This window comes from Eulemur rufifrons, chromosome 30 (assembly GCF_041146395.1).
Source record: "Eulemur rufifrons isolate Redbay chromosome 30, OSU_ERuf_1, whole genome shotgun sequence".
Taxonomy (NCBI): domain Eukaryota; kingdom Metazoa; phylum Chordata; class Mammalia; order Primates; family Lemuridae; genus Eulemur; species Eulemur rufifrons.
In genome coordinates, this window is record NC_091012.1 from 129,348,118 (window position 1) to 129,370,987 (window position 22,870).

Below are 22,870 nucleotides of genomic sequence, written 5' to 3' on the forward strand. Positions count from 1 at the left end.
TTTCCTTTTTCTAAAACCAAAGTATGATGCTTGACAGTGTGAAATGTCCAATTTTACCTTTTACACAATGTGAGATGTATGAAAATCAACTTATTTTATACTCAGCAACCTCTGGAGGAACATAAGCTAATTGAGGGTAATGATTACTATTGGTGGAGGAAACCAAGACATTATACCATGTTTTTTGGACATTTGTGATTTGGTTTCTTATCCTTCGTTTTAAAAGAAGGTTGGTTTTAAACAACACACTAAGAATAAGACTCCTGTCCAAAAAAAAGAAAAAAAAAAAAGAGCAGTTAATTTTCAGTCACATTTTAAAGAGGCTAAGTTACTTTGATTACATATAAAGCAACTGTTGACTTCAGCCTGTTGGTGAGTTTAGTTGTGCATGCCTTTGTTGTATATAAGCTAAATTCTAGTGACCTACATGTCAAAAATCTTACTTCTACATTTTTTGTATTTATTTTCTACTGTGTAAATTTATTCCTTTGTAGAATCATGGTTCTGTTGTTTTTGTCTAACGTGATAATTCAGAAAATCCTTGCTAGTGAATTCTAAAGCTCCTTTTAGAAATTATATGGGATGTGAAATACAGAAACCTCACTGAAATCAAGAAATAATGATGCCAGCCAGACTGGGAAAATGTAAGCAGATAGTGCCACAATTAGCTCATATAGTGCCTTTGAGCAAGTTAGGAAAAGGTGCCCTCCCTGGGCAGACACAGCCCCATGGGCTCATGGTTTGGCAAACAGAGCAGGGGTCATATTTTAGCCCCACTCACCCTCTTGGGTGCATTCTTGTGCAGGGTATGACCTGTACAGCCATACATGGCATCCAGTACTCATACCCATCTCCTGACCTCATCCCCAATGATCAGATTATAGAATCTGCACAAGATGTTTAGCTTTATACCTTGGCCCCAGAGAGGGATGGAACTGTAATCTAGACCATATGTCAGGAAAATTGTGAATGCAGATGAGATACACACACTGCCACTTCTCAAATGCCAAGAGCCTTTCAGAGGAGGGGAGTAGACTAAGATTACTTTTTAAAAGAGTTATATATAAGGAAAAAAATCATTGCTGTAACTGCATGGTAGATATTGTTGATTGTTACAACTGGTACACTCTGGCCCAGCCAGAGCTATAATTATTTTTTAAAATGTGTCAAGTCTTAAAAAGTATAGTGACAAGAGGGAGCAGCTATTGGGAACACTGAAGTGTCCTGCAATGCTGCTGTTTCCATATGTATCAAACCTTGATTGCTCCTAGTTCCATAGGGTCTCTTGCTTCCCACCTACCCTGCTTGAGCAGTGCCTCAAGTATGTCCTTATTAGGAACATTTCAAAACCCTTTAGTTAAGTCTTTCACTAAGGTTCCCTTGCATATATTTCAAGTGAATGTTGTATCCCAGACTAACCATAATAATAATATAATACATTTCTGTGAGTGCTGATTTGTCTTTGCAATATTTCTTCTCTGATTTATTTAATTGTCTTGTATTTATATGTTAAATCGACAAAAATGTTAAAATCGACAAACATGTTAAAATCAACGCAATAAATTTGCATTGAAGTTCTTTAAGTTTGGTAAATTTCACAAAGAGAAAACATTTGCAGTCTCTTTCCCTGGTGGCACGGCATGGCATGGAAGTGGTAGGACATGTCTGATTAAGACAAACATGACAATAACATCCATGGGGAAGCAGCAGACACCCTGTGACTGTGAAATTAGAGCAAGGGTTGTTCTGCCTCATGAGATCAGCTTCCGAGGCTGTTTTTTCATTTTCCCATTTCTCCTTCAAGATTATCTCTTCAACGCATGCTGCCTGTGGCCTATAGGCAATGTACAAGACCCTATTCAGATCCCATCCAAGGATCTGCTTCCTCAGCATCAAACAGTGGGATCTCAGGAAGGTGAGGGAGGATTTGGGATTTCTGGATTGCTGGTTACCATGTGGGAGCCCCAAACAGGTGAAGCTGGCCTCACCCCCACAAGAAGTCTATGAGCAATCTATCCTTCCAAGATCCTCCGCTCTTATAAAGATTCCAAACACCAAATTGATAACATTTGAGATACTCAATATTTGGGAAGGTGAGACCTCAGAAACCATTTTTCTGAAGCAGATTATGTAACCAAAGTGTACATAAAGGATGTAAAATTTCCAATGTCCTTTAGATCCTCACCCCTTATTTTTCCTATTATGTTTTGTGCCTGGGCTGTGGTCCTTAAGCCAAATGTCAGACAGACGCGGGCAGGACAGAAAGAGAATGTTCCTGAGAAGCATCCTCCTTTGGATTTAAAATTGGTCCCACAGTCTCAGGCTCTATTGTAAGGAGACAGAGGTGGTACCAATATTAGGAGGGAAGGAGTGTCAGAACAGTGGCCAGTATTTGAAGAAGTGTTTCCTCAGAACACTGGGGAAGTTTTTTTGTCCCCAAAACACACTGTAATCATTAATCCCACAAAGGAACTCTCATTGACTTCAGTGGATAGCATCATGATAGTGCTCATCAAAAATGGTGAAACAGCTTCACTTGGGATACTGGGTTGTGTCTAAGGAGGTCACCTAGGAGGCAGGTCAGTTTGTTGAAGGCCATTTGGACAAAGATCTAATTTACTAAATGACCAATTCACCAAGTGAACTTGTTTGGTGTCATTTTGTCTCCATAACAGCATTTTTTTGTTTTCTTTCTTTTGAGACAGAGTGACCCCCTGAGTAGAGTGCCGTGCATTAGCCCAGCTCACAGCAACCTCAAACTCCTGGACTAAAGTGATCCTCCTGCCTCAGCCTCCCGAGTAGCTGGGACCATAGGTGCGCTCCACCACACCGGGCTAAGTTTTTAAAAAAATTTTTGTAGAGATGGTTATCTTGCTATGTTGCTCAGGCTTATGTCAAACTCCTGGCCTCAAGTGATCTGCCCACCTCTGCCTCCTAGGGTGCTGGGATTACAGGTGTGAGTCACTGTGCCTGGTCTATAACAGCATTTTAAGGACTATTTAGTTTGTCTCTGTCTCAGCTCCTCACTGCTGCAGTATGAGTCTGAAAGACAGGAAAAAGGAAGGACTGAATAGGCATAAGAACATAATCTTAACGTGTGGACTGCCATGTGAGTTGTATTTAACTCAGGCTAGTTTTGAGCCCAGGGCCTCGTGAAGCAAAACCCTGCAGTTGGTTCGTGAAAATCTTACTTATTGATGTTCTTATTATTTCCATTAATATTGACAATTTAATTCTAAAAAAGTGGATTGTGTTGCATATAACTCATGCACAGAAAACAATAAGAAATAACAAATTAAAAAAGATCATTTTGTTTTAATAAAACACTGTGGCTCCAGGGGAAAAAAAATTTTTTTTCTAGTGTGGCAATCAATGTGTTAAATATGAAGAATTCTTACAAGTATGTACTTTTTTTCTTTTCACCTTAGTCTCCAGGTACCGCATCAAGAAGTCAAGGCAAAAATTGAATATATATTCCTCGAGAATATATTCTTTTAAATATATTTAATAAATATAATCCTTACTGTGATGAAATCTTATGCTTCCTGGCATTTCCTCTGTTTATCTCTCAGTCTCAAACTAGCCACTGGAAGCTGGAGCAGAGACAAATTCAACATTCTTTAAATGTTATAATGAAAAAGAAAATGACCTCCAATCAACTAAAATTAAATTGTCATAGAAATAGCTAAATTTGGTGAAGTAATTATTTTCAGTGAATTAATTCAGAATTGGCCCTCTTTTCTGGGTCAAAGATGGAGTATTTAGAGTCAAAGACCTGAACCCTACAAGAGAAACAGTTATTGGTTTCCACGTTGGATGTTGACATGTGGCTTTCTGAAAACTGCTTTGGCTGAAGCCCCTGTGGCAAGAAGATGGGCAGACCCTCTTCGCTGGGCTCAGATAAGTCATACATGGTGCCACTCTAGGGTCCAGTTCTGGCTTTTCATCTTTAGGAAGATCATGAATTGGCTTCAGAAACGAATAATAACATTCCCCATGATATACCATAACTACTTCTTGACAAATATTTGAGAAATGACTTGGACACAGGTTTCTAGTGGGTGATAACCAGAGAAAGGCTTCATGGATATGGGGACCAAGATATGGAGGTTTTGTATCTCAGGGAGTGAGGATACTAAGATACAAGACTGATTCTTATATAGCACAGCCTATTAGTACAAAATGAACCACTAAAATTCGCTTGGAAATTTGAAAGCTAAAAAGTGGTAGCCTTCCTTTTTGGTTTTATCCCAGAATTTTCAGCATATGGAAAAACATAGCTTATATGATAATATGCATTAAAGCAGAGACCAACACCTAAGAATGTAGACTGGCCATACATACACCAAAAGGGGTGCATGTGTGTATAGCAGAATTAGCAAATAATGAGATCAAAAGTTGAAAATGTTTTTATACTAGGTGGAAATGCCAAGTAATGAGCAAAGATTTCATCAGTTATTTCTCCCATGGCTGCAAAACATACTCCTGAAGAAGTACTCAATGGGAACAAAAGCCATAAATAAAAAGAAGCAATGCACACCTGTAATCCTAGCACTCTGGGAGGCCAAGGCGGAGGATTGCTTGAGGTCAGGAGTTCGAGACCAGCCTGAGCAAGAGCGAGACCCCGTCTCTACTAAAAATAGAAAGAAATTATATGGACAGCTAAAAAATATATATATATAGAAAAATTAGCCGGGCATGGTGGCGCATGCCTGTAGTCCCAGCTACTCGGGAGGCTGAGGCAGGAGGATCGCTTAAGACCAGGAGTTGGAGGTTGCTGTGAGCTAGGCTGACACCACGGCACTCTAGCCCGGGCAACAGAGCGAGACTCTGTCTCAAAATAAAAATAAAAAAAAAAAAGAAGCAATGATCCTAGCTTTTAGATGTAGAATACATGAAAATTCTATTAAGAGTACATATTCAGATTCCAAGATAGATTTAATGATGATAATGTCTAGTTTTATTTATCCCTTAGACCATAGCAAATTCTTCATGGAGGCACATCAATCACATGGATTGCTGCAAAATTCAAGAGCCAATATTAAGAAAAAAAAAAAAAAAGGTGAGCTAATGAGGGGTTTGGTGCTTTAGTTGAGTGACAGAGTAAAGTCACACATTTATGTTCTGGAATATTTAACATGAATTTGGTTAAGGGCCAAACACAGGGGGACCCAGCTAAGCAGGACTGATTTTTCATTCACCCACTCAATCAACACTAATTGAGCTCCAACTATATACTCAACACTGTATCAGGCATGGTAGAAGATACCAAAAACTGTTTCAATGAGTAACTACCGATCCAGTTAGAAAAACATGCCTCATCCACATATGAAAACATAAATAACAACAGGAGGTGATACATTATCGTCAAACTTTTCTATAAGCCAGGCTTGTGCTAAATGCTTTATACTCATCCTCTTGATCTTCAGTCTGTGAGGTAGCTGCTATTATGCCCATTTTACAGATGAGAACACTTAAGTTCAAACAGTTTAAACAGCATGCCAAAGGTCACACCTTTGTAAATGGTGGAACGAATTTGAACTCAATTTGGACTGACTCCAAGGTCTTACTAAAGAAATTGCTAAGGAAATCAGAGAATGGGAAAGGCTAATAAGAGGGAAGAGATGAGGTGCCCCTTAAGGGAAAGATGGGCTTCAGATAGTCAAGGAGGAGGAGGAACGGCTGAATGAGTCATGCATGGGGACTAGCAAAGAGCTTGCGGAAGCAATGATTACGTTAGTCTAGCTGTCCAGCGGAATTCATATGTGGGCTAGATTTTGGTGGACAATGAATACTAGGCCGAAGATTATGAACTGTAGGTAATTAGCAGCCGCGAGAAACTGTAATAAATTCCTAGTTTCAAGCTGTAGACCTCAGGAAATGAACTGCGAGCCTGGTTGGGGAACTGGCGCCCAGGTGGCTAGGGGTCGCAGGAGCCGGGAATGTAGCTGGGGTATCCCGTCCGGGTCTCCCCCTTTCCCTTCCGGGCAGGGTCCCACTACTCGGGTTCCACTTGGCGGCAGAGACAGGGTCAGGGACAGGGCTACGATCTTGGCCCACGGAGGGGCGCTCAGGCTGCCGCGGGGGGCGGGCCACTTTCTCCTGCCTCGGGTAAGGTTAGCAACCTCACGGAAGCGGACTCGTCCCCTGCCCGGAGGCGGGTTCTCCTTGGCTCCCGCAGGCCGCCTCCTTTTTCTTCCCCCGCCCCCAGACCGCGACTCTAAGAGTTCCGCTCCGTGGGGAGGCGGGGCCGGGGTGGGTCTAGGGGCGGGGGCTGTAAGCTCCTCCCAGTGAGTGGGCGTGGCCTCCGGCGGAGCGCTTGTCTTACCTGTGCCCCTCAGGCCCCGCTCCAAGGGTTCCACTCCGCGGCGGGGGCGGGTCAGGGGGTCGGGCCAAGGGCACCCAGGTGGCCGCGGCGGAAGGGCTTGTTTCTTCGGCTTCAGCTGGGGTTGGCGGCCAACCGGGGAGGAAAGGGGCTCAGGGAGACAACCTGGTTCCCGCCTGGATCTGGGTTCTCCTTGGCTCCTCTGGGCCGCCCAATTTTATTCCCCCCACCCCAGGCCGCGACTTGGAGGATTCCGCGCCGCGGTGGGGGCGGGGTAGGGGGCGGGGCTTAGCCCGGCCTTCCTGGGCTCCCAGGCGGTTGGGGCTGGTGGACCACCTTCTGGCGCCCGGGGGCCTCCTCACCACCGCCTGGAGACAAGAGAGGCTCCGCAGGGGCGTCCTCGCCTCACGCCCAAAACCCAGGTTCCCTCTACTCCTGAGAGGCCGCCTGCGACCTGCGAGCGTCGACAGCCCCGCGGCCCTGGTCGAGGCGGAGCCGCCATAGCGCCAGCCCCCGTCTCCGCCCCCGCGCCTCCCGGCCGTGCGAAACTCTGGTTGGCTTGCTTTCCAGTCATACTTTGGGTGTATCATTTTGAAAAATCTCGACCTCCTCTTGCCCAGCCCCTTCCCGAGAACTAACAGAGGCTGTGTTTGGGGATCAGGCCCCCTTGGCGGCCGCAGCCCCGGCATCCCGCCTCCACACAGCAGGTCTGGCGTCCCAGCCCCGGAGCACTGGAGAGATGCGGAGCAGGAGCAACTCCGGCGTCCGGTTGGACGGGTACGCGCGGCTAGTGCAGCAAACCATCCTGTGTTACCAGGTAAGGAGGAACCACCCTGAGGGAACGCTTAGAACTGCCCTCTCGTGTCGCTCATTCTCCTCCCCAGGCCTTTGTCCCCTCTTGTGACCTGAAACTTTCCAGTTAAGAGGTTTCCTATTTGAATCCAGTCCTTGCTAGCTAGTGATTACCTCCCCATTCGCCTTAAAAGTCAGGGGACCTAACGGCTGCTGCGACTACTCTTCACAGAATTCTTTGGCCATTGTTCAGGATCCAAGACAGAATGGAGCCCCCTCGGTGCCCTGGGTACAAAATGCGTCTTTTGCGTTGACTCTGATTTTTTTTTTTTTATACGTGAGAGGAGGTGTGTGTAGGTTGGACAGAACACACAGAATGAGGACGGTGAACTCTGAACTGTGAGGACAGTAGACAGGAGTGAAGAAGCTCCTGAGCTTTGCATACGACTCTGGACTTTGGGGTGATTGCTGCTGTCCCTCTCATAAGTTACCTTGTTAGAGACTCACCTGTGAGGGCCTTAGGGCCTACTCTGGTTCCTATTTTACAGATTAGAAAACTGCGAGGCTAAAAAGGTTACTGCACGTAGCAGGGTCAGACCCAAAGGTAGGTCCTCGTCTCCCAAGTTCAAGAGGTCCCATGAAGCTGCCCATGTATTCTGAGGTATGAATGTGCCTGCTGTATTACTGGGCCAAAGTTATGTGTGGGTCCATCATGTAAGACCACTGAACTATTTTTATTCCTAGTGAAGGCAGCAGCTATGTTGTTTGCCCTCAATCAACAGCAACTATTAATAGGGCCTTCAGAGTCAAAGAAGGAAGTGGAATTCAGGAGTTAGAGGCCTGGCCTGCAAAGTGGGAGCGTGGTCACTTCCAAGCCACTGACCATTTTCCCTTCTTAGCTAATTTCTTAGCCTTGTTTCCTCATTCAGGAAATATATGTTGTGCACCTGTTACATGCAAGGCACTCTACAAAGTGCTGGGCTTACAAAGAAGAATAAATGATTGTAGTGCAGTGACATTTATACTTACGGTATAGGTCCAAAGTTCCTTATCTGAAAACCCCTTGGGGCCAGATGTGGTTTGCCAGTCAGAAATGTTTGGCTTTTAGAAAGGTAACATGAATATAATGTCCTATATTCACTATAATAACCGCAGCCAAATCTGAGCAAAACCCCTTAATGAAACACATTATTATTTCCACATCAGAGTATGAGTATTCACACTGAGTGAGATAAGTAAAAACTAAAAAGAGTTTCACATTAGTTCAGGTCATCTTTTGCCACCAAAAGAGTTTGCTGCAGACTTAAGAAAACACTAAATTTTCAGAGCTTACTGACTTTGAGATTGAACATGAAGGACTGTGGTCTTTATTTTGGGAGCTTTGAGAAAGGACCCCCCCAACCCAGTTTGTGGAGGCAGGAGAGGAGTCCTGGAAAAGGTGATGTTCAAGTTGAGAGTTGAAGAAGGAGTAGGCCGGCAAACGGAGGTTAACTTTTGCCTTCCTCCTTAGAATATAATTAGCATCTGTAAAGTGTTTTAAAATCCAAGTTGAAAAGCCGTTCCCTTTGTTACTGTGATGGAAAGGGCTGTGAGGAGAGCTGATGAAGCTTAGTTCTTTCGTCAGACCTGGGTTTGAATCCCCAGCTCTGCCTTGAAAGACATGTATAACCTTTATTCATCCTTTCTGAATCCATATCCTCATCTGTAAAATGGGGATAATAATACATGCTTTCACTGAGTATGTGTAAAGAAAAAATTAGTGCCTAGTACATTGCCTGGCATCTAGGGTGCAATCAGTAAATAACAGGTGCTCTTGGTGGGGTTATGACTTTCATATAGGCCACATGTTAGTGCCAGGCCTGGTGGTCCTTGTATGACCATTCTGACCTACAATTCTTCCTTTCCTGAAGGCTCTGATATAGCTATTAAGTGCTTTTTAGTCCTTGACAATAATTATGTCTCCCCATTGATGCAGTGAGATCTTAAGTACAGAGACCTCATCAGTTCTGTTGCTTTGCATCAAGCAGTGCCCCAGATACATGAAAGGTACCCTTAAGTCCTTGTTGATAAAATACTTCCTGCAGGGTTTGAGCCAGCTATTGGTCCAAGCTTGCCTGAAGCCTCAGGAGCAAAAGAACTGTCTTCTCATTAAAGCAAATCTGCTGGGTTGGACTTTCCTCCCTAACATTTTAATGATTAAAAAAAGGCTGTCTGAGCCTTTAGTTGTATTTATTTTGGGGGTAGTTGGTGAGAAGCCCTTGTGTTTGCCCTTTTTTTCCATTCCTGGATGCATTGTCAAGCTCTTCTGGCTAACCAGGACACTCCAAGCACAGTTCAAATCCCGTGAGTCTACAGGTGCAGAATTGCACCCATTTGCCCCAGCAACCAGTCTTCACAATTGTAGAGCCCTAACCAATTCCTGGCCTCTTCATCTTCTCTGAGTGATCTTAGACAGTTCACCTAACCACCCGGTAAAAATGAATGAGCAATGTTATATTATGTATATTTTACCGCAATTAAAAAAATGAATGAGACTAATGATTTCTAAAGTTTATGCTGTATCTCCCCATCTTCTCCTGTAGATATGTGCAGATGTTTATGAGGTGTTTTTCAGTGCAAGCTCTGAAGTAATACAAGCTCTGAACTCTGTTTCTGATTTGCTTTTTAAATTGAGATCAACTTATATTGGTTTCATTTGTTAGAATTCATTCCATGTTAAATATGTCAAGCTAGTCATCATTCTTCTGTTAGAGGCAATAGTTTGTTCATATCAGCTAACATCTCCAACTAATTCCTTTTCCTGTATCTGTGAAAGAGAAAACTTTTCCCATTAGTCATTTACCAAATGTACTTGCTGCTAAATATTATTTAAATCTAAGGCAAAGAAGGAAAGAACTATGTTTACAAAAGGGTCCTTTTGCAGGTTTGATTTTCTAAATATATACTCTAGAGAGTATCCTTAAAAATTTGTTGGTTTAAAAAAAAGAAATTTCTATATTATTTTGGCTCAGGTAAGAAATACTAACTTTGTACACTTCTTCACTAACAGCTCTGCTTGAATACTCATTAATAAAAGTGTTCAGCATAAAGTCGTGATAGAAGAATGTGAATCAGAAAGAGAAATAGTGATCAAGGTAGTGTTCACTGTAACTGCAGATTATTTGGTATGATAAAGCAAATAATTAAGAGACCAGGATAGTAACTAAATATTGCTATTTAATGGCAGTGGAATTTAAGATGAGAAGAATGGAATAAATAAAACATGAAGCATGGAACAAATAGTAACAGTAATAAAGAGGAATTTGGGAGAGGATTAAAAAATATATAAATAAGTACTGGAAAATAATAATATGGCAGAAGAATAGGAAGAGACTGGAGTTAAAGCATTCTAAGGCCTTTATCACATTAAGAAGGAAGATAAAAGTATATCTTTTAAGTCAAGAGTTCATGTGGAAACATTCCATTAATATAATATAAGTGAATATATAACTTTAAAAATGATAGAGGAATAAAGAAAATCTAATCTTCCAAGAGAAGGAAAGAAAAAGGTGCTTGGGGAGGGTGGGAAATGAAAAAGAAAAGTATGGTAAATATAAAGAAAAAATAAGATGCAAATAAGTCCAACCATTAGTAATCACAATAAAGGCAAATCTTTAAATTAGCCAGATAATGGAAATTATTTTAAAAATTTAAAAACTATATGTAGTTTATTTTATTTATTTATTTATTTTTGAGACAGAGTCACGCTCTTTTGCCCTGGCTAGAGTGCCGTGGTGTCAGCCTAGCTCACAGCAACCTCAAACTCCTGGGCTTAAGCAATCCTTCTGCCTCAGCCTCCCGAGTAGCTGGGACTACAGGCATGTGCCACCATGCCCGGCTAATTTTTTTCTATATATATTTTTAGCTATCCAAATCATTTCTTTCTATTTTTAGTAGAGATGGGGTCTCGCTCTTGCTCAGGCTGGTCTCGAACTCCTGACCTCCAGCGATCCTCCTGCCTCGGCCTCCCAGAGTGCTAGGATTACAAGCATGAGCCACCACACCTGGCCTATATGTAGTTTATAAGAGACAAAACCTAAAATATAGGATACTGAAAGGTTGAAAGTAATTTAGTGGGACAAGATATACAAGGCAAATACTAACCAAAAAGAAGTTAATGTAATTATATGAATATCAGACAAAGTAGACTTTGAAATTTTTTAAAAATTATATTATCAAGGATACAGAATGTTATTACTACATGACAAAAGGATAATTCATTCACCCAGAAAATGTAGCAGTTTTCAATTCACAGGATACTAACAACGCAGCTTCGAAGTATATAAAGCAAAACTTGACCTAATTATAGGAGAACTTACAAACTTAGATTGGAGAGACCTGGTGGGAATGTGACTCATGGATTAGAATTTATAGCCTTGCCTTCTATATCAAGACTGGCTCTGGCTGGGCGCGGTGGTTTACGCCTGTAATCCTAGCATTCTGGGAGGCTGAAGCAGGAGGATTGTTTATCCAGGCATGGTGGCGTGCTCCTGTAGTTGCGCTCCTATAGTTCTGGCTGCTTGGGAGGCTGAGGCAGGAGGATCACTTGAGCCCAGGAGTTTGAGGTTTGACCTATGATGATGCCACTGCACTCTAGCTGGGGCTACTAAGTGAGACTCTGTCTCCCAAAAAAAAAAAAAGTGGGGGGCTAATAATGGGTCAAGGTCAAGTAGCTTCAGGATGAAGTGATCATTAGATTTAGGAATGTGTAAATCATTGGTAACCTTGCCAAGCATTTTATGTGGGTGTTAGAGGCAAAAATTGGCCAAATTCAACTCAAGAGAGAAGGAAAGGACAGAAATTGAAGATTCTGAGTTTAAACAATTCTTTTAAAGAGTTTTGCTATAAATAAGAGCAGTAGTTGAGTAGAGATGTAGGGTTGAGAGGGGTTTTCTGTTGTTTAATGTGAGAAATTATATATCTAGTGGGAATGATCTAGTAGGGGAAAACTGATAATGCAAGAGTGAAAATTACTAGAGCAAAGTCCTTGCGTGAGTTAGGGGGATGAATTGTGGTGTATGTGTGGTGGGGGACCTGAGAGAGGAGCATAGGTAGCTTATCCATCAAAACAAGAGGGAAGGCAGGGCACATCAGCACCATGTTCCCTTTCTGCTGTGGTTTAGATATGGTATATTTGGCCTTGCCCATTCTCATGTTGAAATTTGATCCCCAATAATGGAAGGTGTTTGGATCATGAGAGCAGATCCTTCAGAAGGGCTTGGTGCTGTTTTCTTAGTACTGAGTGAATTCTCACTCTATTAGTTCCCTCAAGAGTTGTCCTGATAACTGATTGTTAAAAAGAGCCTGGCACGTGCCTCCGCGCTCTCTTGCTTCCTCTCTCACCATGTGACGTCTGCACACACCGGCGCCCCTTTGCTTTCTGCCATGAGTGGAAGCTTCCTGAGGCCCTCACCAGAAGCAAATGCTGGTGCCATGCTTCTTGTACAGCCTGCAGAACTGTGAGCCAGATAAACCTCTTTCCTTTATAAATTACCCCGTACCAGGTATTCCTTTATAGCAACACAAACAGACTAAGACACTTGTGATGGTTTCTATTTCCTCAGCAAAACACAAGGCACAGTCATTAGCCAAGGGTAGTGGGGATAGTGAGGAGTTAATGGAGATTTGAGGAGAGAGGAGAAGGTATGAAACAGTCCTTTAGGAGAATGAGGTAATAGATAGGCATAGGATTTCTAGTATAATTGTTGAACAGCACTAAGGGGCATTCATTTGAAGGGAGTTCAGTCAGCATAGCTGTGTGTTTTTCTCTAGCCACATTCAGCTGCACAGGTGCACCCTCAGAGTAGGCAAAGAGGCAGATTTAACCAGAGCTAGGGTTTGGCCCAGTGAGTATAGTGGAGAGGGGCAAAGGATTACCAGATAACCCTTATCTTAAATAAACTGTTTCAGATAAAAGGTAAAGAGGGATAGCTCCCAACTCCTCTGATATGGCCACTATCCTGTGATACCATAGTCAAACAAGGCATGACGAGAAATAAGACTTGAGGAAATTCACATATGAATGTTGATGCAAAAATACAAAGTAAAAGATTAAGAGAATGAATCAAGCAATGTATATAAAAAATGTTGATCAGATGTGGTTTATCCCAGAAATACAAGGAAATTTACTATTAAATCTATTAGTGTAATTTACCACATTAATAAAGAAGAAAAACACTGTGATCATCTCATTAATAAAGAAGAAAATTCAGAAAAGCATTTGATAAAATTCAGCATCTATTAATAATTTTAAAAGCACCTCTTAGAAAACTAGATATACAAGGGAACTTTATTATCCTGATAAAGAGTAATGTAAAAACAAATCTACAAACCTCATAACTAATGTATTGGAGAAGGATTAGAAACAATATCTTGAAAGTCAGTAACATCAAGGATCCCCACTTATCCCTTCTGTTCAGCATTGCAAAATTGTGACCCATGTAACAGACATGAAAAGGAAATAAGAGGCAAGGATATTATCATTATTTGCAGATATAAGTACCCTAGATAATCCCAAACTACCAGAACTAGAGTTTTCCATTTTTCAAGCACATTTTCCATATATAAGATCCATATGCAATAATCAAGGTGCCTCTTGACATCAACCACAAACAATTCATAAATGTTATAATTTCTTATAAAATTATAAGGCTGAGTGCAGTGACTCACACCTATAATCTCAGCACTTTGAGAGGCCGAGGCAGGAGGATCACTTGAGGCCAAGAGTTTGAGACCAGCCTGGTCAATATAGCAAGACCTTATCTCTACCAAAAAAAAAAAAAATTAAAAATTAGCCAGGTGTGGTGGCACATGCCTGTAGTCCCAGCTACTCTGGAGCCTGAGGTGGGAGCATCGCTAGAGCCCAGGAGTTTGAGGCTGCGTGAGCTATGATCCCACTACTGCACTCCAGCGAGACCCTGTATCTGAAAAACAAACAAAAAACAGGCATTTACAGTAGCAACCAAAACTATAAGGCATCCTTGTATAAATTTAATAGAAGGGCTAGACATGCCTCGAGAAAGTTGTAAAGCTCTATTGAGGAACCTAAAAGAAGACTAAAATAAGAGGAGAGACATACCATGTTTTGGAATGGGAAGATTCAATGTTGCAAAGATATATTCTCCCCAGATTAATGTGTAAATTCAGTGGGCTGCCAATCAAAACCCAAAAAGAACTTTTCATGGAAATTGATGCTGAAATTCACATGCTGTAGTAAGGAGCCAAGAATTAATTACCAAGACATGTTTTAAGTAGAAAAAGGGAAGGGATGCCTTACCAGATTTCAACACATAAACCTATGGTCATTAAAATTGTGTGATACTGGCATAGCAACAAATAGGCCAATGGGAAAGAATAAAGACCCCAGAAACAGAAAGGATACATTATTCAATAAAAAATGCTAGGACAATTGGCTACCTATTATGGAAAGAAAGATATTTATCCCTCTCCTTTAAACCATACACAAGAATAAATTCCAGAAGGATTAAAGACCTAAATATGAAAAACAAAGCTATAAAACTTAAAACAAAATAGAATATTTTTATGATCTTGAGATAAGGAATGATTTCTCAAACTAATCATAAAAGTCATAAATCATAAAATAACAGATTGATAAATTCAACTGTATACAAAAGTAAACCTCCTTATATATGACAGGAAGTTTATGTAAACAAGGCTAAAAGGCTACAGAATAGAAAAGATTTTTGACTCACATCTTAGAAGCAGATCCTCTGCCCTAGTCAAGCTCTCAGATGACTGCAGCCCCAGCCAACATCTTGGCTGAAATCTCACGAGAGGCCCTGAGCCAAACCCACCCAGCTAAGGCTGCTTCTGAATTCCTGACCCACAGAGGTTTATTGGTTTTAAATTACCAAGTTTGGGGATTGTTTGTTATTCACCAATATACAGCTAATACAGAAGCTTAATCCTAAAGGAGCCCTTAGGGAATCAGCCACTTATATAATTGATTGGATTCAAGTTTCAGTCTTAGTTGAGAGCTTGCTTTAATTTGATTAGAATAACAAGTACCATCCATTGTCATAGCGTCTGGGTTTGTAAATATTCTCTCTTCATTACTTGCCTTAATAGCAATGAGAAGTGATTTGCAATGTAGTGCCAGAATAACCAAAAAATATTTTAAATCTAAGTGACTTACTTAACTGCTTCACTCTAATTAAGTTGATTCCCTTCATCATATATAGTAATTTAATTAAAATTTTGGAGACAAGGCCTTGCTCTGTTGCCCAGGCTGGAGTGCAGTGGCATCATCACAGCTCACTGTAGCCTCAAACTCCTGGGCTCAAGTGATCCTCCTGCCTCAGCCTCTCAAGTAGCTTGTACTACAGGCATGTGCCACCACATCTGGATCATTTTTGTATTTTTTTTGTAGAGATGGGTATAGTAATTTTATATAATATATTTCTATTATTGTATTCTACAATATAAACAAGCAAGTTGCAGAGGAAGAAACTAATAGGTGAAAAGATGGCTTAGCCTCACTAGTGATTGGAGAAAATAAAGCAAATTCAAACACCACATTCAGACTGACAGGTGGCAACAGTTTGAAAGCATAATTCTAAGTGTTGGCAAGGTAGTGGAGAAAGGGTAACTCTCATATACCACTCATGAGAAGCAGTGTTAGTTAAGGTAGGCTAACTGCTATAACAAACCCCAAAATTTCATTGGCTAAACACAGAAGTTTATTTCTTACACATATAACAGTCCACTGTGAGTCCAGGTCAGTGGAGTGTCACCCGGAAACTCTAGGCTACCAGTGGCCCTACCATCTTTAGTGTGTAGCTTCCAAGGTCACCCTGGATGTCAACGTCCAGCTGGTGTATCAGAAAAGAATATAAAAGACTGTTCATGGGAAGGTTTTATGGGAAGTTGTGTACTTCACCTCCATTCACATTCCTTTGCCTAAAATTCAAGCACATGGCCACATGGAACTTCAAGGGATCATGGGAAATGTAGTATAGCTGAGTGCCTGGGAAGAAGAGGAAATTGGATTGCTGATTATCTAGTAGTCTGTGCCCTAGAATGTAAACTATAGATTGTTAATTTGTACGATCACCTTGGAAAGCAATTTGAGAAGGTGAAATTGAAGCTATGTATACTCAATGACCCAGGAAGTCCATATCTAAATGTAGATACTACTGATGTGCTCTTGCCCACTGACCAAGGAGACGTGTACAAGGACATTTTTTGAAGCATTGTTTGTAAAAGGGAAAAATTAGAAACAATCTAAATGTTCATCAATTTGGAAATGGACAAATGGAGATGTAGCCACACAATGGAATACTATACAGCAGTTAAAATGAATGGCCCAGGCCAGGCGCGGTGGCTCACACCTGTAATCCTAGCACTCTGGGAGGCTGAGACGGGCAGATTGTTTGAGCTCAGGAGTTCGAGACCAGCCTGAGCAAGAGCGAGATCCCGTCTCTACTAAAAATAGAAAGAAATTATATGGACAGCTAAAAATATATATAGAAAAAATTAGCCGGGCCTAGTGGTGCATGCCTGTAGTCCCAGCTACTCGGGAGGCTGAGGCAGGAGAATTGCTTGAGCCCAGGAGTTTGAGGTTGCTGTGAGCTAGGCTGACGCCACGGCACTCTAACCCGGGCAACAGAGTGAGACTCTGCCTCAAAAAAAAAAAAATAAATAAAATAAATAAAGAATGGCCCAGGCCGGGCGCGGTGGCTCACGCCTGTAATCCTAGCACTCTGGAAGGCCGAGATGGGCGGATCGTTTGAGCTCAGGAGTTCGAGACCAGCCTGAGCAAGAGCGAGACCCCATCTCTACTAAAAATAGAAAGAAATTATATGGACAGCTAAAAAATATATATATATAGAAAAAATTAGCCGGGCATGGTGGTGCATGCCTGTAGTCCCAGCTACTCGGGAGGCTGAGACAGTAGGATCGCTTGAGCTCAGGAGTTTGAGGTTGCTGTGAGCTAGGCTGACGCCACGGCACTCACTCTAGCCTGGGCAACAGAGTGAGACTCTGTCTCAAAAAAAAAAAAAAAAAAGAATGGCCCAGATATGTATCAAATTGGATAACCCTCAAAAATTTAAAGTTGAATGGTAACTATAGTTAATAACAACATATTGTATTCTTGCAAATCACTGAGAGTAAATTTTAAGTGTTCTCACCACAAAAAATAAGTATATGAGGCAATACATGTTAATTATTTCAATTTAGCCATTTTACCTTGTACACATATTTCAAAACATTTTGTACATGATTAAATATACAATTTTGTCAATTAAGAGGAATTTTTTAAAAAATGTAAAATTGAGTGAAAAAAGCAAGTTATAGAAGAATAAGTACAGAATGCTACTACGTATATAGAACTTTTAAAACACCCAAAATGTTGTTATATCTTGCTTATGGACACATATATTTGTTGTAAAAAATTTAAAAACATGGACAAGAAAAATACAGTCCAGCTCCGGAGTAGTATAGCAGTTCATAGAGTGTGGTCCCCAGATCCCTGAGGGTTCCTGAGACTCTTTCAGGGTCTCTTCCAGGTCAAAACTATTTTCATACTATTACTAAGATGTTATTTGCCTTTTTTCCCATGTTGACATTTGCAATGATCATAGAAAGCTGGTGTCTTTAGCACAAATCAAACAGTGACTCCAAACTATACTAGGAGTCATATACTTGCAGTTAAAAAAAAATGCCAGTTACACTTAACTGTCCTTGTTGAAGCAATAAAAATTTTTATTTTTAAAATTTTATCTCATCTTTAAAATATTCTGTGTGTTGAAGTGGGAAGTACTTACAAAGTACTTCTGCTATATTTCGAAGTAGAATGGCTACCCTTAGGAAAATCACTTGCACGATTGTCTGAGTTGTCAGCTGGACTAGCAGGGGTTTTTTTTTCTTGGAATACCATTTTTAACTTGAAACGTTGACAAACGATAGTTATTCAGACTTGGGCATTTGGCAGACATTTTCTCAAAAATGAACAAAGTGAGCCTGTTGCTTCAAGGAAAACACTGACAATAATTGTTGCCAATGATAAAATTTGAACTTTCAATCGAAATGACATTTTGAGGAAACTTGTATCTGTTATTGTGAGCTTAGCAGTTTCTTGATACTTAAAAACTTTTCTGATGAGACTGGTAGTGATATTAACAAATGTGATTTTTTTAATATTATATAAGGAAATGTGTCAACATTTGGGAGAGCTGCATAACTCAGTGAACCGATATTTTCCAAATGGTGAATGCTTGATTGTTGTGAAATCACAAATGGGCAAATGATCCATTCAAAGTGCAAGGTAGACCAATGAATTTTAAAATATCAGACTACATAAAGCTCATTTTTATAGTTTGAGATTCCACATTTCAACTAATCTTTAAGATACTGTCACTTGTTGAGTTTTAGTTGTAGCAAAGAATATTCTTAATTATCCAAAAAGACTTAGAATATTCCACCCTTTTAAACTGCATATTTGTGTGCAGCTAGATTTCCTTCTTCAACTAAAACACCGTATTGCCACAGGGTGACTACAGAAGCAGAGAAGAGAATATAGCTGTCTTCCATTAAGCCAGACGTTAAAGAGACTTGTAAAAATGTAAAGCACTGCCACTCTTCTTGTTATTTTTTTGTTTTGGAAAAATTTTTCAAAAGTTTTGTTTTGAAATGACATAAAAAGTTATTTATGTTAACATGTAATAGGTTTATTTTTTAATGAATTAGCAAATATTTTAAATTTTCTTGGTTTTAATTTCCAATGTGGTAAATATAAATAGCTAGAATTCACATAAATAAAAACTCTTTGGGGTCTTCAGTAATTTTTAAGAGTAGTAAAGGGGTCCTGAGAGAAAAATGTTTGTGAACCCTGGGAAGTTTGTGAACTATCGGGGAAGACCACAAAGAAGGCTTCAACTTGATCTATAATGTTTTCTTTCTTTTTTAAAAAAAGGAGATAATCTGGCACAGTTACAGTGGAATGCTTTCATTTGTTGGATCTGGGTAATGGAAATATGAGTATTGGTTATATTCTCTTTACTTTTCTATATGTTTGAGGTTTTAGTTTTTTAAAATTAAGGCTATGTTAATAAACAGTCTAGGAGTAATCTAGGAGTCAAGCTTCTATTCCTTTGATTCCCTCATTCCCCACCTAGACTGGGGAGAATTTTCTAATTAATGAGATCACTAAAGTATATCTCAGCTCCACCCACTTGTGTCCCTGTCCACTGCCACCACCCTAGTCCAAATCACCATCATCTCTTGCCTGGACCACCCTTCTGGTCTCCCGATCTGTTCCCTGCTTCTACTCGTGGCCTCTCCTCTCCAGAGCAGTAAGTGAGCTTCCATCAGGCACCAGACTACACTACTCTCCTGCTTACAGCCTTTCCATGGCTTTTGTTGCTCCTAGAACAAAATGTAGAGCCCTTCCTATGGCCTGCCAGCCTCTGGGAGCCACCGGGCCGAGCTCCAGCCGCCCTTCACTCCAGTCTCCCCTCCCTCACCATCCGTGGGGTCCTGGTCCATGCTTAGCAACTGTCTCCCTGGACTTGCAAATTTGGCTTCTGTGTTAAGAGTGACATCAGGAGGAGAAAATAAGAGTAAGCCACCCCCAATTTTTTATGCCTTACAGCAAACTCATGATCTTTCTCAGCAAATCTGGGTACCACCACCCATTTAGATGCCCCCGCCTGTCCACTTATATGCAATCCATCCCCAAGCTCTGTTGATTTTACCTCCTAAACATCTCTCAAACCCACCTGCTGCTTCTGTTCCTGTCTCCTACCACCACCAACCTCGTCTAAGCCACCAGCCTCGCTGTCTCTGCTCCTGCTCTAGCTTCCCCCTGCACAGTCTCAGCCCCTACCCAGTACTTCTCCCCGCCGGAGCCAAAGTTCTGTTCTCCAGGGCCAAGCACCAGCATTCTGGGCGGTGCTGGGTGCGATAAGGACAGAGCTGACATTTTTAGTCCCTGGGTGGACAGGGACTGTCTGGACAGGTGGTTGTCAGTCTGTGTGTTGATTCGAGAAAGGGAGTGCTCTATGGATAGCACTCTCTCCTTCCTGGCATAATCCAGAGCCCTGCCTTCTGCATGTCCTACTTCAACTCTTTTTGGGTGTGGCAAGGAGGAAGGCTTTTGCTGTACCCTTTTCAGGACAACTTTTAAATAAATATTTTAGTGTCAGATAAAAACATTTGAGTCATTCAAAGAAAAAAGTCCCTGAATCCTCCATTTACAAATCAAGAACTGCAATAACCCATACAGGGAGAGATTTAGAATTGTTCAAGCTTTGCAGGGATCCAAAAGATCATCTAGTCAGATCACCTGGTCTCCTTTTACAGTTAAAGAACCCCAGTCAAGAGGGTTGAGGGGACCTTTTTCAAGGTCATTCTGCTCATGAGCCTGTAGCCCTGTCGTGAACACTCTGTGTTGTTGGGACCAGGTCAGAGGAATGGAGATAAATATTAATACTTTAGGTACACTAGATTGCTGTGAATATCAAATAAAATTTCATTCTCTTTACTTTGTGTGTTAAAATAGTGAAACTTTAATAGGCTATTTCTTTAAATGTTCCACTAAATTTAGTTCTGCCATGTTGTTCCTTGTCACTTATATTTACATATCACGTTATTAATTAGTCAAGTAAATATCACATCTGTCTCACAATGGGTAGGGAGAACATAATTAATGTTCATAAAATACATCTAGAGAAGTGGCTCTTAAAATGGGTTACAGATTGATTTGAGATTTTGATGAAGGCTGAATATCCTATCCTCTCCCAAGAACAGTGGTCACACAGAAATTTCAGGAGTCTTATGGACCTCCACTTCTACCCCTCCTAAGCCCATTCTCAGACTTGTAGCAGATCCTCTGGAGACATAATGTTACGAGCCCAGATGTGGAGTGATGTGTGGTGTCTCCATGCTCCAAACCCAAACCTGAACCTAAAACTTATGGACTATAAACCTAGTCTTATAATTGAAAATATCAAATAATGTCATCTGCAATACCCCTGTTTAGGTGAAAGCTTACTATTGCAGCACCCAGCAATCCATTGATAATGAAAATTCAGGTGTAGGCCAGAAGGGAACTGACAGCCCCCCTGAGCTGAATGTATTCTGTAAGTTTCCACACCACCAGGCAAAGCCTGACATCTCAGCAATCCCCCTCCTTACCACAAGAATTGGCAAGAGAGGCAAAGAATTAAAGTCTCCTAGGAGAGTAGTAAAGTCATTGGCACATTTGATTGTAGCTAAGGAGCCCAGAGCGGTTTCCTCCGTGAGTTTAGAAAGTTTTAAGATGGGCTTTGGGATCTGGAACGAAGCTGGAACAAAGTGGATGTCTGCAATGCTTGGCTCCCAACCCAGTTTATTTCCCTGTAAGCAATCATTCCGTCATATCAGACGGTGCAAATACCTAGGCCCAGGACAGCTTGCAGCTTGTGTGTTATTTGTAAACCCAGAGGGAAAAATCTAATAAGCAGCAATTTGGAGAATGACATCATTTGAAAGTGAGAATTGCACACCTGTGATCTCCTTAGGTAAAGCAAGAGGCATATTAGAACGCATGGTTTCAGGATTATTTTCTGAACCACCTGAGGTTTACCTACAAAATTGTACAAAAATCTTATCTTTTAAACTAATGTAAAAAGAAAGTGTTACTCATAGAACTATAGAAGCAATCATTTTTAAATAAATGCTATTAAAATTCCCCCTTTAAAATACATCTCAAGTCTAAAACATTGACCTTCCCCACACCCTCTAATATTTTAAAAGGTAGTTGCCAGAACAAATTCTGGTACAACAAACGAACGAATTAAACCAATTTTTGGAGTTTTTGTAATAGGATTTTTTACTTTCTATTTTTTGCTTTACCAACATGGGGGTGGAGGTGGTGGTAAGTAATCGTGTATTTTCAACATTTAACTTTGTGTCTTCTGTGTATTTCATTTGAATAATTGAACTGTACTTTCCTTCTTTGGAACAGAGCAAGACTGGGACCTGCATTTAGTGATTCTTAATCCAAAGGAAAAAAGACCAAGGCTAGGGGTTGGCCTGAGGCTTCTGACCTCTGTCCCCTGGAGTGTCCAAAAGGGAACTGACTGAAGGCCTGGGGATGGGGAGGGCTTCACAGAGGAGGGAACATCTAAAGGAGAGTAAGTAGTTGCCAGAAGAGCTCTACAGGCAGCGGGAGGAGTGAGTGTATGCAGGTGCCTGAAAGTGTGAGAGTGGAGCACATGCAGGAAACACTAATCTGGGTTTTCTTGGTGTCTAAGGAGGGAGCGTCAGATGATTAGGCTGGATGTAAGAGAAGAACCAGCACGTGAGCCTCAGATGGCAATCTAAAGGATTTAGATTCTATCTTGCAGGCACTGGAGAATTCTGAGCAGGGCAGCGAAGTCTTATGTGACCACCCATTGTGGAGGATGGATTGGAAGGAACCCATACAAGAGGCAAGGAGATCAGTAGGGAGCAATTTTAATTTTCTTGTGGGACAGAGGTAGGGGAAAGAGGGAATTTGTACTCTCTGTGCCATATCTGGTGCATAGATGACAACATTCATCTCTGTGCCCTGCAGCTAGAAATTGAATTGCAAATTGTTAAATGTAAGTAGTAGCATAGTTTGGTGCTACCATCAAGCATGTGTGTTTGGCCTTAGTATTGCCTCAATCTTGCATGTCTTTAATAGCACCAAATAAATGTTTTTACAGTGTTTACTTCACCACGGCCATA

General features: G+C 41.1%; 1 protein-coding gene across 4 annotated transcripts in view; it reads left to right on the forward strand.

Moving 5' to 3' along the window:
* Window positions 1-6,930: 6,930 nt before the first annotated feature.
* Window positions 6,931-22,870, forward strand: part of PHKA2 (phosphorylase kinase regulatory subunit alpha 2) — a 78,672-nt gene continuing 62,732 nt past the window's right edge. For 2 of the 4 annotated variants that reach the window (XM_069464352.1, XM_069464353.1), the window contains exon 1: window positions 6,931-7,142. In XM_069464352.1, the coding sequence (XP_069320453.1) occupies window positions 7,065-7,142 (78 nt within the window). In that variant the 5' untranslated portion in view covers window positions 6,931-7,064. The remainder of the gene's footprint in view (window positions 7,143-22,870) is intronic. The other 2 variants (XM_069464351.1, XM_069464350.1) reach the window with 1 other exon arrangement.